We start from the raw sequence: 19,817 nt of genomic DNA, 5'->3' as shown, positions 1-19,817 counted from the left end.
GCCTGAATCGGTGTGCCCCCTAATTACTGTTCCCTCTCTGTCACCGCCTCTACTCTCTCTGTTTGCACATGCTCATTACGCATTATTGGCATATAACACAAGGTTGATACAGGTTTTAATCAAAGATTTACTGGTCATATTGCTGAATAGTCGAATTGAGTAATTGCGAAACAGTTTCAATATAAAAGAGCTTTGTTTGCTGTTCCATTGTGGGTCTTGACATCACAGTCTTAGTGCTTTCTTCTCTTTCTAATTTATCACATTTTTTTGGGTGTCTGTCTTTTACAAACTTTTTTTCTCCCCCTTTTGTTTCTTCCTCTAACTTTCCAACTTCTTTGGCTTCTCCCTCTTACAAATTGTCTGTGTGAGCCATGTCCAGGTACACAGCGGTGGTGATGCCTGTCCTCTACAACACCACACACAGCTCCAGGATGCGGGTCTCGGCCATGATCGCGACAGTGTGGATCCTGGCCTTCGCTGTCTCCTGCCCCCTTCTGTTCGGATTCAACACATCAGGTGAGACACGTGAGTACAGGTGAGACGCACCCACACCCCCTTGCACATGTCAGACACGCCAATGTAGATGAGATGGATGCCCAGTTTGAAATGAACCCCTAGCCAGCAAGGCCCTATAACCCTGTACTACTTCCTCATAGATCTGGAAGGATCGGATGGGTATAATATGGTAGCTGCGCCACCAAACCCTTTGGTTGGCATGGGAGTGTTACCACCACATTGCTTTCGCCCATCCAGTCCTTTTAGACATCTACAGGACATGTTGAGGCCGTTGTGGCTATTGAGACGGATTTTGGAATAGGCAACAGTCAACGGAACAGATGAGACACACCTTCAAAGATTAGGTAATGGAAGCAGAATTCTGTTCGATACTGCTATACAGACACCACAGAACAGGTGAGATATTAGACTTCACAGGTGAAGAACAGGTGAGATATTAAACCCCACAGGTGAACTACACCAGAACAGGGGACTTGCTTAGCTCCAGTCAGGGTTTGGTAGTAGTACTAGGCTGGGAAGGAGAGGACCTCCAGTCAGGGTTTGGTAGTAGTACTAGGTTGGGAAGGTGAGGACCTCCAGTCAGGGTTTGGTAGTAGTACTAGGCTGGGAAGGAGAGGACCTCCAGTAGGGTTTGGTAGTAGTACTAGGCTGGGAAGGAGAAGACCTCCAGTCAGGGTTTGGTAGTAGTACTAGGTTGGGAAGGAGAGGACCTCCAGTCAGGGTTTGGTAGTAGTACTAGGCTGGGAAGGAGAAGACCTCCAGTCAGGGTTTGGTAGTAGTACTAGGCTGGGAAAGAGAGGAGCTCCAGTCAGGGTTTGGTAGTAGTACTAGGCTGGGAAGGAGAGGACCTCCAGTCAGGGTTTGGTAGTAGTACTAGGCTGGGAAGGAGAGGACCTCCAGTCAGGGTTTGGTAGTAGTACTAGGCTGGGAAAGAGAGGAGCTCCAGTCAGGGTTTGGTAGTAGTACTAGGTTGGGAAGGAGAGGACCTCCAGTCAGGGTTTGGTAGTAGTACTAGGCTGGGAAGGAGAGGACCTCCAGTCAGGGTTTGGTAGTAGTACTAGGCTGGGAAGGAGAGGACCTCCAGTCAGGGTTTGGTAGTAGTACTAGGCTGGGAAGGAGAGGACCTCCAGTCAGGGTTTGGTAGTATTACTAGGCTGGGAAGGAGAGGACCTCCAGTCAGGGTTTGGTAGTAGTACTAGGCTGGGAAGGAGAGGACCTCCAGTCAGGGTTTGGTAGTAGTACTAGGCTGGGAAGGAGAGGACCTCCAGTCAGGGTTTGGTAGTAGTACTAGGCTGGGAAGGAGAGGACCTCCAGTCAGGGTTTGGTAGTAGTACTAGGCTGGGAAAGAGAGGAGCTCCAGTCTTAGTCAGTCAGTCACCCTCCTAGGGTCCTTGTGGGGTGAATCATGCACTATTAATCTAGAGCAAACAGTGTTCAATCACGTCCAAATGAACACAGAGCTAACATGCAATTTGCATACTCCACAACAAGGGGTCAATGCCACTTATAGAAACAGGCCAATTTTCAGAATATGGAAGGCTTCTCAACCCATGGATTTAAGTGGAGATTTAACAAAATGTGTCAATGTTACCTGGTTTGAGCAGGTAGCATTTTACCAATGTGTATCAAACATTTTTAAATTAAGTGTGGGAAATAACAGATAACACTTACTACAGTTATCTTGCTAGTTGGCCGTACGAGCGGTGCTGAAAAGAGACGTGTTGTTGATGTGTATTGTTTAGTCATTTGAACATAGTGGTTTTCTTCGTCTTCTCTCAGACGACCCGACGGTGTGCTCCATCTCCAACCCTGACTTTGTCATCTACTCGTCGGTGGTGTCCTTCTACCTGCCCTTCATCGTCACCCTGCTGGTGTACATCCGCATCTACGTCTTCCTCAGGAAGAGGAGGAAGAGGATTGCCATCCGCCAGGGCAGCAGCGGGAAGGTCCAGCCAGGTTCGACCCAGCCCTCCGCGGTGAGAACACAGTCATATGGTCCCACAGTGACTGTGCAAATGAATATGGAAGTGAGTGCATTCACTCTCATACAACACACACATACAAACACATATGCATGCATCAGCCTAGCAGTTAAGAGTGTTGGGCCTGTAACCAAAAGGTCGCCGGTTCGAATCACCAAGCCAACTAGATGAAAAATCTGCCAATGTGCCCTTGAGCAAGGCACGTAACCCTAATTGTTCCTGTAAGTCGTTCTGGATAAGAGCGTCTGGTAAAATGTCAAATGTAAGGATTTCCTTATAGAAGAGATAGCAAGCTCAATGTGACATGGAAAAATAAATAATCAAACCTGCACGCTCACATCAACATTTCACTCATGAATAGCCAATGTCACAAGTGGCATCTGTCATGGTGATGTCAATGTCCACCACCATTCTATAAAACGTGCACAATTGCCATGGAAACAGAGTGAGGCGATTATCCAGATATTAGGTTGGCATAGTTACAGGAGTGACAATGATAAAACCTCTCCAAGGAGCTGCTGTGAGCTCCGCTCTGCTGTCTAGGTGACCTGGCTCCATCTGATGTAGATATGGGAATGTATCTGTGATGTGAGAGTTGAACAGGCTCAGTTCAGATTATATGATAATGTTGGATCTGAGGAGCCATAGGCTTGGGGAGTTTCTTTGATCATTGCAGGGTCATTTCAGGGTCATTTCTGTTACACTCGAGGTTTCAGGGTAATTTCCGTTACACTCGAGGTTTCAGGATCATTTCCGTTACACTCGAGGTTTCAGGGTCATTTCCGTTACACCCGAGGTTTCAGGGTCATTTCCGTTACACCCGAGGTTTCAGGGTAATTTCCGTTACACCCGAGGTTTCAGGGTAATTTCCGTTACACTCGAGGATTCAGGGTCATTTCCATTACACTCAAGGTTTCAGGGTCATTTCCGTTACACCCGAGTTTTCAGGGTCATTTCCGTTACACCCGAGGTTTCAGGGTCATTTCCGTTACACCCAAGGTTTCAGGGTCATTTCCGTTACACCCAAGGTTTCAGGGTCATTTCCGTTACACCCAAGGTTTCAGGGTCATTTCCGTTACACTCGAGGTTTCAGGGTCATTTCCATTACACCCGAGGATTCGGGGTCATTTCCGGTACACCCGAGGTTTCAGGGTCATTTCCGTTACACCCAAGGTTTCGGGGTCATTTCCGTTACACCCGAGGTTTCGGGGTAATTTCCGTTACACCCGAGGTTTCAGGGTCATTTCCGTTACACTCGAGGTTTCAGGGTAATTTCCGTTACACCCGAGGTTTCAGGGTCATTTCCGTTACACCCGAGGTTTCAGGGTCATTTCCGTTACACCCGAGGTTTCAGGGTCATTTCCGTTACACCCAAGGTTTCGGGGTCATTTCCGTTACACCCGAGGTTTCGGGGTCATTTCCGTTACACCCGAGGTTTCAGGGTCATTTCCGTTACACTCGAGGTTTCAGGGTAATTTCCATTACACCCGAGGTTTCAGGGTCATTTCCGTTACACTAGAGGTTTCAGGGTCATTTACTTTGCACTAGAGGTTTCAGGGTCATTTACGTTGCACTAGAGGTTTCAGGGTCATTTACGTTGCACTAGAGGTGACTAAGGTCATGTCCATGATGTGATGGGAGCAGGTGGAAAGATTGTAGGACACACTATGTTACAGTCCATTTTTGACCTATACTTAATAACAAAAACATAAACGCAACATGCAACATGCAACAATTTCAAGATTTTACTGAGGTATAGTTCATATCAGAAAATCAGTCAATGGAAATTAATTCATTAGACCCTAGTATATGGATTTCACATGACTGAGCAAGGGTGCAGCCACTGGTGGGCCTTGGAGGGCATAGGCCCACCCACTTGGGAGCAAGGCCCACCCACTGAGGAGCCAGGCCCAGCCAATCAGAATGAGTTTTCTCCCACAAAAGGGCTTGAGAAAACGCATGTGGTGTTCCTGGGCTGGCATGGTTACACATGGTCTGAGGTTGTGAGGCCGTACTGCCAAATTCTCTAAAACGACGTTGGAGGCAGTTTATGGTAGAGAAATTAACATTCAATTATCTGGCAACAGCTCTGATGGACATTCCTGCATTCCCTCAAAACTTGAGACATCTGTGGCATTGTGTTGTGTGACAAACCTGCTAATTTCAAAGTGACCTTTTATTGTCCCCAGCACAAGGTGCACCTGCAGGCGGGCTGGCCTGCGTGCGTCCATGTCATTACTCTGTGCTCATGAAACATGGGACCAAAACTTTATGTTGCGTTTATATTTTTTTCAATGTAAATCACATTGTCAAACAAATGGTAATTACATGATAATTCTAAACAAATGACTATTTTGTTATTTGGGATTCAGTAAAATAGGCCATTAAATTATTTTTACTTCCAAAAAGTGCCAATTGTTACCAGATAATTGTCTTAGTTACCAAGCAACACCATCTGGAGGGAAGTCAAATAACTAGGATTGTATTAGTGACATGCATCCTTAATTTGAGTGGCGGATTGTGGGATCATTTCCAGTCTTTAAGCCCAGGTTTGGATCATATTCATTATGGGATGGTTGTGTAGTCAGGAGAAATCTGGGATGAGGGAACTAACAGAGTAGAGTGCTGTTTGGGAATGTTAGAACGGGGGTTAGTTCCAGCTAACTGGAGCAACATTTGATATGGAGACAAGAGACCCTGTTTATTTTAGCATTAAAGAATGTCGATTTTTTTCTCATCTTCTAATTTTATTAGAGTCAAGCAGAGTTTACCTCAAGATCATCAGCAACACAGCAGGCAAAGATATTGAGAATCCGGTTTAAGTTGTTGGAGGGCCCTGTGACACAGGCGGTTTAGTTAACAGCTACTAGATGGATGGGTGGATGGATGGGTGGGTGGGTGGATGGATGGGTGGGGGGATGGGAGGGTGCTGACTGCTGGAAGAAAGTTGTTTACCTTTTGAAGGGTGAGTCAGGTGTGATATTTCCTCTCTGCCACCCCTTTCTCCCTCCTCTCCCCATCTCTCTCTCCCTCTCTCTTGCCTCATGTGTGTTTACCTGTTGAAGGATGAGTCAGTCATCATTTGTATCTCTCTCTCAATCCCTGTCTCTCCATTCATCTCTCTCTCCCAGGAAAAGTGTCTGAAGGAGGAGTCCCCCAAGGAGAACAGAGACCTGTCCCCCATTAGGATCAAAGTGGTAAGAGGTGTGTGTGTGTGTGTGTGTGTGTGTGTGTGTGTGTGTGTGTGTGTGTGTGTGTGTGTGTGTGTGTGTGTGTGTGTGTGTGTGTGTGTGTGTGTGTGTGTGTGTGTGTGTGTGTGTGTGTGTGTGTGTGTGTGTGTGTGTGTGTGTGTGTGTGTTTGTGTGTGTGTGTGTGCCTTTGTAAATTCCTGTGTTTACAGTGTGTTGGAAAGTATGAGGTAGAGTACTGGAGATTAATAGAAACAGATACATAGATAGATAAACCTGAGTTTTTGGATGACTTGAGTGTGTGTGGGTGGGCGTGTGTGTGCCTGCGTGTGCCCATGTCATTAGTCTGTGCTAGCCCCCGGGCTGTGAGGGAGCTGAAAGTCTTAATTCTGATACCGGGCTCCTCTCCTCGCCTCACTGCCACTAAACTCGCAGGCTCTGGATGTTTATTTGTCACACCAATCCAAAGGGCTGCGAGACATCAAAGATGGAGCAAATGACAAGCTTTAATTCCCCCCTGTAAACAGGGCTGCGAGGCTCGGCTGTTATACGCAAGTTTAGACTGACAGGCGGAAACATGAGGAACAGGAAGGAAGAAGCAGTGAACCAGGAAGGGGCGGGGTCCCTGACATTGGTGGGGCGGAGATCAGGACAGAGACATGTGGAATCATGAATAAATTTCAGAGAGTCGGGTCAGCTGGTGTCCCAGGTCTGAATCAATCCCTTATTATAGAGGAAATATGAAAGCGAACAGCTGCATCTAAATTTCAGGCAAGGGGTTGTCTTTGGACCAGGGCCGGTTTCCCAAAAGCATCTTAATGTTAAGTTAATCTTAGAACCTATAAAATGAACTTAACCTTAAGATGCTTTTGGAAAACCGGGCCCTGATCAACATTATGGTTGTCTATGGACCAGATCATGGCAAAGATGGCGCCGGAGAGGATGACTGACGTTTTATCGGCTCTTAACCAACCATGCTATTTTGTTACTTTTTTCACATTGTTTGTAACTTATTTTGTATGTTTCTGCTACCGTCTCTTATGGAAAGAACTTCTGTACATCAGAACAGCGATTACTCACCAAGAATTAGACTAAGAAATGTTCTCCTTTAATGAGTCAGGAAGGATATACTTCAAAAACCTGAACAGGCCCTCATCCTCGTCATTTGCTGGAGAAAGAAACTGAGATTTCGCTGAAAGAGATCGGGGTGCCATTTGGCAAATCTGACCATAATTCTATCCTCTGGATTCCTGCTTACAAGCAAAAATGAAAGCAGGAAGCACCAGTCACTCGGTCTATAAAAAAGTGATCAGATGAAGCAGATGTTAAACTACAGGACTATTTTGCTAGCACAGACGGGAATATGTTCTGGGATTCCTCTGATGGCATTGAGGAATACACCACCTCAGTCACTGGCTTCATCAATAAGTGCATCAATGACGTCGTTCCCACAGTGACTGTACATACATACCAGATGCCATGGATTACAGGCAACATTCGCACTGAGCTAAAGAGTAGAGCTGCCGCTTTCAATGAGCAGGACTCTAACCCGGAAGCTTATAAGAAATCCGGCTATACCCTCCGATAAAAACAATCAAACAGGCAAAGCTTCAATACACGACTAAGATTGAATTGTACTACACCGGCTCCGACACTCGTCCTGATGTGGCAGGGCTTGCAAACTATTACAGACTACAAAGGAAAGCACAGCCGCGAGCTGCCCAGTGACACGAGCCTACCAGGCGAGCTAAATAACTTCTATGCTCGCTTCAAGGCAAGTAACACTGAAACATGCATGAAAGCATCAGCTGTTCCGGACGACTGCTCTCCGCAACCAGTAAGACCTTTAAACAGGTCAACATTAAGTACCAGGACATGTACTCCGAGCATGTGCTGACCAACTGGAAAGTGTCGTCACAGACATTTTCAACCTCTCTCTGTCTGAGTCTTTAATACTAACATGTTTCAAGCAGACCACCATAGTCCCTGTGCCCAATAACACTAATGTAACCTGCCTAAATGACTATCGACCCGTAGCACTCACGTCTGTAGCCATGAAGTTCTTTGAAAGGCTGGTCATGGCTCACATCAACACCCTTATCCCAGAAACCCTAAACCCACTCCAATTTGCATACCGCCCCAACAGATCCACAGATGATGCAATCTCTATTGCACTCCACACTGCCCTTTCCCACCTGGACAAAAGGAACACCAATGTGAGAATGCTATTCATTGACTACAGCTCAGCGTTCACCGCCGTAGTACTCTCAAAGCTCATCACTAAGATAAGCACCCTGGGACTAAACACCTCCCTCTGCAACTGGATCCTGGACTACCTGGCAGGCCGTCCCCAGGGGGTAAGGGTAGGTGAACAACACAACCGCCACACTGATCCTCAACACAGGGGCCCCTCAGGGGTGCGTGCTCAGTCCCCTCCTGTACTCCCTGTTCACTCATGACTGCACGGCCAGGCTCGACTCCAACACCATCATTAAGTTTGCCGATGACACAACAGTGGGTCACCGACAACGATGAGACAGCCTATAGGGAGGAGGTCAGAGACCTGACCGTGTGGTGCAAGGACAACAACCTCTCCCTCAATGTGATCAAGACAAAGGAGTTGATTGTTTGACTAAAGGAAAAGAAGGACGAGCACACACCCATTTTCATCTACGGGGCTGTAGTGGAGCAGGGTGAGCGCTTCAAGTTCCTTGGCGTCCACATCACCAACAAACTAACACGGTCCAAGCACACCAAGACAGTCATGAAGAGGGCACGACAAAACCTATTCCCCCTCGGGAGACTGAAAAGATTTGGCATGGGTCCTCAGATCCTCAAAAGGTTTTACAGCTGCACCATCGAAAGCATCCTAAGGGTTGCATCACTGCCTGGTATGGCAACTGCTCGGCCTCAGACCGCAAGGCACTACAGAGGGTAGTGCGTACGCCAAGCTTCCTGCCATCCAGGACCTCTATACCAGGCGGTGTCACCAAGCTTCCTGCCATCCAGGACCTCTATACAAGGTGGTGTCAGAGGAAGGCCCTAAAAATGGTCAAAGACTCCAACTACCCTAGTCATAGACTGTTCTCTCTGCTATCACATGGCAAGCGGTACCGGAGGGCCAAGTCTAGGTCTAAGAGGCTTCTAAACAGCTTCTACCCCCAAGCCATAAGACTCCTGAACATCTAATCAAATGGCTACCCAGGCTATTTGCATTGCCCCCCCCCCCAACCCGCCCTTCTATGCTGCATAGTCATTTAAAAACTCTATCTACATGTACATATTACCTCGACACCGGTGCCCCAGCACATTGACTCTGTAGCGGTACCCCCAGTATATAGCCCCACTATTGTTATTTTACTGCTGCTCTTTAATTATTTGTTATTCTTAGCTCTTACTTTTTTTTAGGTATTTTCTTAAAACTGCATTGTTGGTTAAAGGCTTGTAAGTAAGCATTTCCCTGTAAAGTCTACACCTGTTGTATTCGGCGCATGTGACAAATAAAATTTGACTTGATTTAATCAACGGTAAGGTTGTCTAGGGACCAGATCAACAGTATTCCTGCCTATGACTTTCTTCTCTGTATATATCAATGATGTCGCTCTTGCTGCTGGTGAGTCTCTGATGCACCTCTACGCAGACGACACCATTCTGTATACTTCTGACACTTCTTTGGACACTGTGTTAACAACCCTCCAGACGAGCTTCAATGCCATACAACTCTCCTTCCGTGGCCTCCAACTGCTCTTAAGTACAAGTCAAACTAAATGCATGCTCTTCAACCGATCGCTGCCTGCACCTGCCCGCCCGTCCAGCATCACTACTCTGGACGGTTCTTACTTAGAATATGTGGACAACTACAAATACCTAGGTGTCTGGTTAGACTGTAAACTCTCCTTCCAGACTCACATAAAACATCTCCAATCCAAAGTTAAATCTAGAATTGGCTTCCTATTTCGCAACAAAGCATCCTTCACTCATGCTGCCAAACATACCCTCGTAAAACTGACCATCTTACCGATCCTCGACTTTGGCGATGTCATTTAAAAAATAGCCTCCAACACTCTACTCAACAAATTGGTTGCAGTCTATCACAATGCCATCCGTTTTGTCACCAAAGCCCCATATACTACCCACCACTGCGACCTGTACGTTCTCGTTGGCTGGCCCTCGCTTCATACTCGTCGCCAAACCCACTAGCTCCAGGTCATGTACAAGACCCTGCTAGGTAAAGTCCCGCCTTATCCTTGCTCGCTGGTCACCATAGCTGCACCCACCTGTAGCATGCGTTCCAGCAGGTATATCTCACTTGTCCCCCCCAAAGCCAATTCCTCCTTTGGCTGCCTCTCATTCCAGTTCTCTGCTGCCAATGACTGGAACAAACTACAAAAATCTCTGAAACTGGAAACAATTATCTCCCTCACTAGCTTTAATCACCAGCTGTCAGAGCAGCTCACAGATCACTGCACCTGTACATAGCCCATCTCTAAATAGCCCAAACAACTACCTCTTCCCCTACTATATTTATTTATTTTGCTCCTTTGCACCCCACTATTTCTACTTTGCACACTCATCTACTGTCAAATCTACCATTCCAGTGTTTTAATTGCTATATTGTATTTACTTCGCCACCATGGCCTATTTATTGCCTTTACCTCCCTTATCTCACCTCATTGGCTCACATTGTATATAGACTTATTTTTCTACTGTATTATTGACTGTATGTTTGTTTTACTCCATGTGTAACTCTGTGTTGTTATATGTGTCGAACGGCTTTGCTTTATCTTGGCCAGGTCGCAGTTGTAAATGAGAACTTGTTCTCAACTTGCCTACCTGGTTAAATAAAGGTGAAATAAAAAATAAAAAATAATTCTTGCCTATGGACCAGATCAACAGTAAGGGCATTGCTCAGCACCTTCCAATGTGACTGACTGTGTTCCTTTCAGGAGAGTATAGAGCCGGCAGGGCCCCCTAAAGCTCACCTCCTGTCTGGGTGTCTGCGGCGTAAGCGTCCCCGGACGGCCCCTGTGGAGAACACACTGCTGCCCCCGGTGGACATCCAGAACTACTGCAGCATCAGCCACGCCTCCTGCGGCCGCACTGAGCACGACCGCGCCGAGGAAGAGGTGGCCAAAGCGAAAGAGCGTATTCCTGTGCGGAGGAGCTGCGAGGTCAAGGAGCTGTCCAATGGACGCATTCACACGGCACTCCGTCCCGCTCCCCACTCCCAGTCCCTGAACAGCCAACAACAACATCGAGTCAGGAGCATGCAGAACAGGGAGAAGAAGGCTACGCAGATGCTGGCCATTGTGCTTGGTGAGTAGCTCTACTGTTTGTATTAGGCCTATCACCATCTGTATAATGTTCTTAGCTCTATTAACTCTACCATGTGATTTGACTGAGAACACGTTGACCATGAGAATGGACCAGTAATTCGTAGAACATAGAAAAAAAATAGTTAAGCTATTGCTAAAGTACATTACATGTGCATCAGTGAGGCTGCTGAGGGGAGAACGGCTCATAATAATGGCCGGAACAGAGCAAATGGAATGGCATGGAAACCATGTGTTTGATACCATTCCAGGGCAGTATTTACCCAGAGCCCATCCTCCCCATTTAAGGTGCCACCAACCTCTTGTGATGTGCATTGATGGAATGCACTTTAGGGATCTAGTGAGTGACTATGTCTTTTTTTGAAATAAAAAGGTCAAATGTTAGTGCACTGTTAAAATGAAGTGCTCTATAACACAACAACTAGTGGCAACTGAGCTGCCACCACCTTAGAAACAAAACCTTGACTTGGCTGGAGTATTGAAACACGTGATTCTGAGACAGCTTTAAGGTGTTCTGAAATATTCATCCTGAGGGGTTCTGAAACATTCATCCTGAGGGGTTCTGAAACATTCATCCTGAGTTGTTCTGAAACATTCATCGTGAGGGGTTCTGAAACATTCATCCTGAGGGGTTCTGAAACATTCATCCTGAGGGGTTCTGAAACATTCATCCTGAGGGGTTCTGAAACATTCATCCTGAGGGGTTCTGAAACATTCATCCTGAGGGGTTCTGAAACATTCATCCTGAGGGGTTCTGAAACATGACATGGTGTGTTGTAACACCACTTAATCAAGAGTTGCGCAACACCTTGCCAGGGACTGGGAACACAAAGGCAGAAAAGGTTGACACTGGCATTTCGAGTCCTGTCTCGTGCAGAATTAGACCCCTTCTTCTGGTGTTTCCAAATACTGTGAATGGGAGTCCCTGTGCTCAAATATGTTGTGCTGATAAAAGCCTCATCAGTAATTCTAAACGGTCAAGTGGACAGTATTATGCTCAAACAAATGACACAAGAAAATACAGTTTTGTTAATAAGTTTGTCCAGGATAATAATGAGTACAAAATGTGTTTTTCAAGACGAGATTGAAACTTCAAATGCTTTCTTATTTGCAAATGATCAAATGACAACAAAACATGAACAGGTCTTTAAGATTTTTACATTGATCTGTAAGGTACAGTGCCTTGCGAAAGTATTCGGCCCCCTTGAACTTTGCGACCTTTTGCCACATTTCAGGCTTCAAACATAAAGATATAAAACTGTATTTTTTTGTGAAGAATCAACAACAAGTGGGACACAATCATGAAGTGGAACGACATTTATTGGATATTTCAAACTTTTTTAACAAATCAAAAACTGAAAAATTGGGCGTGCAAAATTATTCAGCCCCCTTAAGTTAATACTTTGTAGCGCCACCTTTTGCTGCGATTACAGCTGTAAGTCGCTTGGGGTATGTCTCTATCAGTTTTGCACATTGAGAGACTGACATTTTTTCCCATTCCTCCTTGCAAAACAGCTCGAGCTCAGTGAGGTTGGATGGAGAGCATTTGTGAACAGCAGTTTTCAGTTCTTTCCACAGATTCTCGTTTGGATTCAGGTCTGGACTTTGACTTGGCCATTCTAACACCTGGATATGTTTATTTTTGAACCATTCCATTGTAGATTTTGCTTTATGTTTTGGATCATTGTCTTGTTGGAAGACAAATCTCCGTCCCAGTCTCAGGTCTTTTGCAGACTCAATCAGGTTTTCTTCCAGAATGGTCCTGTATTTGGCTCCATCAATCTTCCCATCAATTTTAACCATCTTCCCTGTCCCTGCTGAAGAAAAGCAGGCCCAAACCATGATGCTGCCACCACCATGTTTGACAGTGGGGATGTGGGTTCAGGGTGATGAGCTGTGTTGCTTTTACGCCAAACATAACGTTTTGCATTGTTGCCAAAAAGTTCAATTTTGGTTTCATCTGACCAGAGCACCTTCTTCCACATGTTTGGTGTGTCTCCCAGGTGGCTTGTGGCAACCTTTAAACAACACTTTTTATGGATATCTTTAAGAAATGGCTTTCTTCTTGCCACTCTTCCATAAAGGCCAGATTTGTGCAATATACGACTGATTGTTGTCCTATGGACAGAGTCTCCCACCTCAGCTGTAGATCTCTGCAGTTCATCCAGAGTGATCATGGGCCTCTTGGCTGCATCTCTGATCAGTCTTCTCCTTGTATGAGCTGAAAGTTTAGAGGGACGGCCAGGTCTTGGTAGATTTGCAGTGGTCTGATACTCCTTCCATTTCAATATTATCGCTTGCACAGTGCTCCTTGGGATGTTTAAAGCTTGGGAAATCTTTTTGTATCCAAACCCGGCTTTAAACTTCTTCACAACAGTATCTCGGACCTGCCTGGTGTGTTCCTTGTTCTTCATGATGCTCTCTGCGCTTTTAACGGACCTCTGAGACTATCACAGTGCAGGTGCATTTATACAGAGACTTGATTACACACAGGTGGATTGTATTTATCATCATTAGTCATTTAGGTCAACATTGGATCATTCAGAGATCTGCACTGAAAGTAAAGGGGCTGAATAATTTTGCACGCCCAATTTTTCTGTTTTTGATTTGTTAAAAAAGTTTGAAATATCCAATAAATGTCGTTCCACTTCATGATTGTGTCCCACTTGTTGTTGATTCTTCACAAAAAAAGACAGTTTTATATCTTTATGTTTGAAGCCTTAAATGTGGCAAAAGGTCGCAAAGTTCAAGGGGGCCGAATACTTTCGCAAGGCACTGTATTTATCATATTCTTCCAAAATCAACAGAAATGTGGCATTATATTTCACATTCATGGAATAAAAAAATACAGGCAATGACTGCTAATGTTAGCAGTAGCAGTCATACAAAACTTCAGCCCCGTCTCAATGCAATCCTCCATTATGCTAATGTCCTGACCTGAGTCTTTATATTAAGGTGATGATACATGGAAGGTTGTACAGATGAATTGAATCACAGTACAGTTGAGTTAGAGGATATGATTGACAGTTGACAGTTGAGTTGGCATTAGTCTGTGATCCTGGCTGTGGTTAGGATTGGCCAGCTGGTGTTTTTCTGCAGGGAAACAGAGATGGCTAATAATAATGACAAGCCATAATGAATGTACATGAATGCATCATTAGGATGCTATAATATTAATACATTGCAATACAAATACAATTATTAAATATCAATAACAATATGTAAAAAATAATACGTGATTAAGCTATGCAAATATAGAGTCAAGATATCAATATGAATGTCAAGTGGGATGCGGTAGTCCAAAGCTAGAGCAGGCTAAAATGGCAGTGGCTAATTAGTTTAGCATATAGCATGTGGGGTATACATCAAAACAGTAGATACAACTCACGAAGCTAGTATTAACTAAAAAGCAGGCCTTCGTTTGCATAAAAAATAAAGTGCACGAAGGTGCAAATACATTACGTGTCAGTTAACTACAGCACAAGTAGCGCCAAGACCTGTCAGAGCAGCTCACAGATCACTGCACCTGTACATAGCTCATCTGTAAATAGCTCATCCAATCTTCCTCATCCCCATACTGTATTTATTTATCTTGTTTCTTTGCATCCCAGTATCTCAACTTGCACATTCATCTTCTGCACATCCTACCATTCCAGTGTTTAATTGCTATATTGTATTTACTCCGCCACCACGGCCTATTTATTGCCTTACCTCTCTTATCCTACCTCATTTGCACATGCTGTATACAGATTTTTCTACTGTATTATTGATTGTATGTTTGTTTATTCCATGTGTAACTCTGTGTTGTTGTATGTGCCAAACTGCTTTGCTTTATCTTGGCCAGGTCGCAGTTGTAAATGAGAACTTGTTCTCAACTAGCCAACCTGGTTAAATAAAGGTGTTCTCAACTAGCCTACCTGGTTAAATAAAGGTGTTCTCAACTAGCCTACCTGGTTAAATAAAGGTTCAATTTAATAGAAAAGAAAAAGAAAACAGATCAATGAATCCAGGTAGCTGTTTTACTTGGACTATTAGCATGTGTGGCCGAAATGTTACACAAAACAAATGTTTTTATTAACTGAATTCCTTTTCTGTTTCGTTCTTCAATGTGATAACATTTTGTTCTCACGTTTTCATTGACCCATGCTTTCTTGGGTTGTTTCAGCTGAGCATTTGGTGTGCTCTCATCTGTCTGAGTTGGTGAAGGACCTAAATACAGGGGAGGTGCCTGCAAACTTGTTTTTATACTTGACCATGCTAGAGGGCATGGTCAAGTATAAAATAAAACTGTGAAGGACCTCGGCGTTACTCTGGACCCTGATCTCTCTTTTGAAGAACATATCAAGACCATTTCGAGGACAGCTTTTTTCCATCTACGTAACATTGCAAAAATCAGAAACTTTCTGTCCAAAAATGATGCAGAAAAATTAATCCATGCTTTTGTCACTTCTAGGTTAGACTACTGCAATGCTCTATTTTCCGGCTACCCGGATAAAGCACTAAATAAACTTCAGTTAGTGCTAAATACGGCTGCTAGAATCCTGACTAGAACCAAAAAATTTGATCATATTACTCCAGTGCTAGCCTCTCTACACTGGCTTCCTGTCAAAGCAAGGGCTGATTTCAAGGTTTTACTGCTAACCTACAAAGCATTACATGGGCTTGCTCCTACCTATCTCTCTGATTTGGTCCTGCCGTACATACCTATACTTACGCTACGGTCACAAGACGCAGGCCTCCTAATTGTCCCTAGAATTTCTAAGCAAACAGCTGGAGGCAGGGCTTTCTCCTATAGAGCTCCATTTTTATGGAACGGTCTGCCTACCCATGTCAGAGACGCAAACTCGGTCTCAACCTTTAAGTCTTTACTGAAGACTCATCTCTTCAGTGGGTCATATGATTGAGTGTAGTCTGGCCCAGGAGTGGGAAGGTGAACGGAAAGGCTCTGGAGCAACGAACCGCCCTTGCTGTCTCTGCCTGGCCGGTTCCCCTCTTTCCACTGGGATTCTCTGCCTCTAACCCTATTACAGGGGCTGAGTCACTGGCTTGCTGGGGCTCTCTCATGCCGTCCCTGGAGGGGGTGCGTCACCTGAGTGGGTTGATTCACTGTTGTGGTCATCCTGTCTGGGTTGGCGCCCCCCCCCTTGGGTTGTGCCGTGGCGGAGATCTTTGTGGGCTATACTCAGCCTTGTCTCAGGATGGTAAGTTGGTGGTTGAAGATATCCCTCTAGTGGTGTGGGGGCTGTGCTTTGGCAAAGTGGGTGGGGTTATATCCTTCCTGTTTGGCCCTGTCCGGGGGTGTCCTCGGATGGGGCCACAGTGTCTCCTGACCCCTCCTGTCTCAGCCTCCAGTATTTATGCTGCAGTAGTTTATGTGTCGGGGGGCTGGGGTCAGTTTGTTATATCTGGAGTACTTCTCCTGTCCTATTCGGTGCCCTGTGTGAATCGAAGTGTGCGTTCTCTAATTCTCTCCTTCTCTCTTTCTTTCTCTCTCTCGGAGGACCTGAGCCCTAGGACCATGCCCCAGGACTACCTGACATGATGACTCCTTGCTGTCCCCAGTCCACCTGGCCATGCTGCTGTTCCAGTTTCAACTGACCTGAGCCCTAGGACCATGCCCCAGGACTACCTGACATGATGACTCCTTGCTGTCCCCAGTCTACCTGGCCATGCTGCTGCTCCAGTTTCAACTTCCACCTGACTGTGCTGCTGCTCTAGTTTCAACTGTTCTGCCTTATTATTATTTGACCATGCTGGTCATTTATGAACATTGAACATCTTGACCATGTTCTGTTATAATCTCCACCCGGCACAGCCAGAAGAGGACTGGCCACCCCACATAGCCTGGTTCCTCTCTAGGTTTCTTCCTAGGTATTGGCCTTTCTAGGGAGTTTTTCCTAGCCACCGTGCTTCTACACCTGCATTGCTTGCTGTTTGGGGTTTTAGGCTGGGTTTCTGTACAGCACTTTGAGATATCAGCTGATGTACGAAGGGCTATATAAATAAATTTGATTTGATTTGATTTGAGGGCAAACCTGCCGGGAATGCCCTCCATCTTCCTCCATGCCTCAGACTGGGGGGAATTCTGAACACTACAGGAGCACAATGTCTGAAGTTCACATTTTGCCTTAAATCTATACATTTGTCTTCTGATATGAAGGTCTGAAAAAATAAAGGGTGAATTTCACAAATGAAAATTCTCCCTAGGCCCTTTTCAAACTTGAGATAAGTTGATTTAACGTGGAATGAATAAATAGATAAAAATGGACTTTATTAAAACATTTATTCAGTCCATGTTAAGTCTACTTATGTCAAGTCTGAATGAGGCGCCATGTGCTCAGTGTAACGAGTGTGGTTCAACACAACGGTTTAGTTGTGCTGAACCTAGAAGACAGGCTGAGTGGACTAAGGCGGGGTTTTGACAAGCAGGCTAACCGAGTTCACATCCACCTTCTCACTTCTCACAAGAATACCAGTGATGAGGACCCACTTTATCAATGTTACCCCTACTATGACTTACATAGCCCTAAACATGTTGATGGTGACATGATTTATAATCTCACAGTTGCCTGGAAACTGTAGCCTATAATTAGTGCCAAAGTCTACCTTAGGAAAAGTATACATCCCCAGGGTCTTCTTTAGAATCTTAATGGAAATATTGACAGAACATTCCATATTTACAATCAATCAATATTTATGACATGAATCAAATGCAATTTCAAAGCCTTGGATTGTATGAGAGACATTTATTTGAGTGTTTTGGCACTGAAACACCAGAGAGGGTCACAACACCCTAAAAAAAACACAATGATTCAGATTGAAGAGCCACTCCGGGTGTTTCAGAGTACCTCCATTCTGTTTTGAAGTACATTCATTGTATCATCACACTAGATCTCAGTTTAGGTGCACTACTTTTCATGGTTTTATGACACAACGATGGTGTTTTCAGTCCTTCTATTTCAACAGGGATGATAGACTGTGAACACTGTTGTACAATAATGAGGTTATGGCCATGGGAGACAGAGGACAGAATCACTTTCCCTCACAGATCTATTACCACCATTATAACACCATTATACTCCACAACACAATAGAACAATGTCTGCAGTGCACTACAAAGCCAATATATTGCCTATGTGGGATATCAGTTACAATTCATTCTCTTCACTGCTGGGAGCCTAGCACTAGTTAGTCTGCAGCGTAGGTGAGTCTTTAGTCAATCAGAACAAACCATTGGAAAGCTCAAATGTAAATTGGATGGGTGGATCCAAAGATAGATATCCACTCTATGAGACCAAACACCTGCTACCAAACATCTCTTTTTCACACACACACACATACTGTAATGATTAGCGGTGGTGTTGACGGCCATTGGTCCAGGCTGTTCACTGTGGGAGCTGACATGTTGGTGAGTCCAGGCTGTTCACTGTGGGAGCTGACATGTTGGTGAGTCCAGGCTGTTCACTGTGGGAGCTGACATGTTGGTGAGTCCAGGCTGTTCACTGTGGGAGCTGACATGTTGGTGAGTCCAGGCCAGGCTGTTCACTGTGGGAGCTGACATGTTGGTGAGTCCAGGCTGTTCACTGTGGGAGCTGACATGTTGGTGAGTCCAGGCTGTTCACTGTGGGAGCTGACATGTTGGTGAGTCCAGGCTGTTCACTGTGGGAGCTGACATGTTGGTGAGTCCAGGCTGTCACTGTGGAGCTGACATTGGTGAGTCCAGGCTGTTCACTGTGGGAGCTGACATGTTGGTGAGTCCAGGCCCTACTGAGTGACACTGAAGCTAATCAGAGGTGTCTACTTAATGAGACAGAGGAATCTCTCTCTCTCTCTCACACACACACACACACACACACACACACACACACACACACACACACACACACACACACACACACACACACACACACACACACACACACACACACACACACACACACACGCACACACACACACACACACACACACACACACACACACACACACACACACACACACACGCAGAGCAGATGTCCTCAGCCTCACACACTCCCAAGCTTCTCTTTCCAAGAGAGAATTGGATTGGTCTTTGAACTGTGGGGGAGACACTTTCTAAATTCCACATCGACCCTTAGCCTTGCCCCAGCCCTCTACCCTCTAAGCGCTCCCTCCCCCAGCTCTCTAAGATCCCCCCAGCCCACTACCCTAAGCACTCCCACCCCCCAGCTCTCTAAGGACCCCCCCCCAGCCCACTACCCTAATCACTCCCTCCCCCCAGCCCTCTAAGAACCCCCCCCCCCCCCCCCAGCCCACTACCCTAATCACTCCCTCCCCCCAGCCCTCTAAGAACCCCCCTCCCCAACCCTAAACACATGGCCCCAAAGCCGGATCCGGCAGGTGACACATTTCTATTTCTATTCAGTCTGAGCAATGATTTGTTGTCAATTCAGCTCGGCCCGCTTCCATGCCTACCGCCCGCGTTGCGCTGCACTACAAGTCACAGCAAGCACTGCCAAAGTACTGCACGCCAAATGGCAGTGCATCGCCACACACACGCACACACACTCCTCCTCCCAGACCCACACACATGAGCCAGTCAGTGCGCTGTATCATCTCATCACTAATAGCACTGACCGAATCTTCTACCGGACCGAAAGTTGAAACGTCACACACACACACACACAGCAGATGTCCTCAGCCTCACACACGTTTAGTAGCCTTGTTACGACGGGCATGTGTCTGTACACTTTCCCTCTGCTGCGCGCTGTAAACCGGACACGAAAGCAGCGCAATTGACGCTGAATTCGGCAAAGTGAGCG

At 45.7% G+C, this 19,817-nt stretch overlaps 1 protein-coding gene across 1 annotated transcript in view; it reads left to right on the top strand.

Moving 5' to 3' along the window:
• LOC109900139 (D(3) dopamine receptor-like) overlaps positions 1 to 19,817 on the top strand; it is a 44,594-nt gene that overhangs the window by 17,172 nt on the left and 7,605 nt on the right. The window contains exons 3-6 of the mRNA XM_031835024.1: positions 380 to 516; positions 2,296 to 2,492; positions 5,630 to 5,704; positions 10,636 to 11,002. Coding sequence (XP_031690884.1) covers positions 380 to 516; positions 2,296 to 2,492; positions 5,630 to 5,704; positions 10,636 to 11,002 — 776 coding nt within the window. The remainder of the gene's footprint in view (positions 1 to 379; positions 517 to 2,295; positions 2,493 to 5,629; positions 5,705 to 10,635; positions 11,003 to 19,817) is intronic.

This window comes from Oncorhynchus kisutch, linkage group LG11, assembly GCF_002021735.2.
Source record: "Oncorhynchus kisutch isolate 150728-3 linkage group LG11, Okis_V2, whole genome shotgun sequence".
Taxonomy (NCBI): Eukaryota; Metazoa; Chordata; class Actinopteri; order Salmoniformes; family Salmonidae; genus Oncorhynchus; species Oncorhynchus kisutch.
Note: the sequence above shows the minus strand (reverse complement) of the source record. Positions and strands in the feature narration are given on the sequence as shown.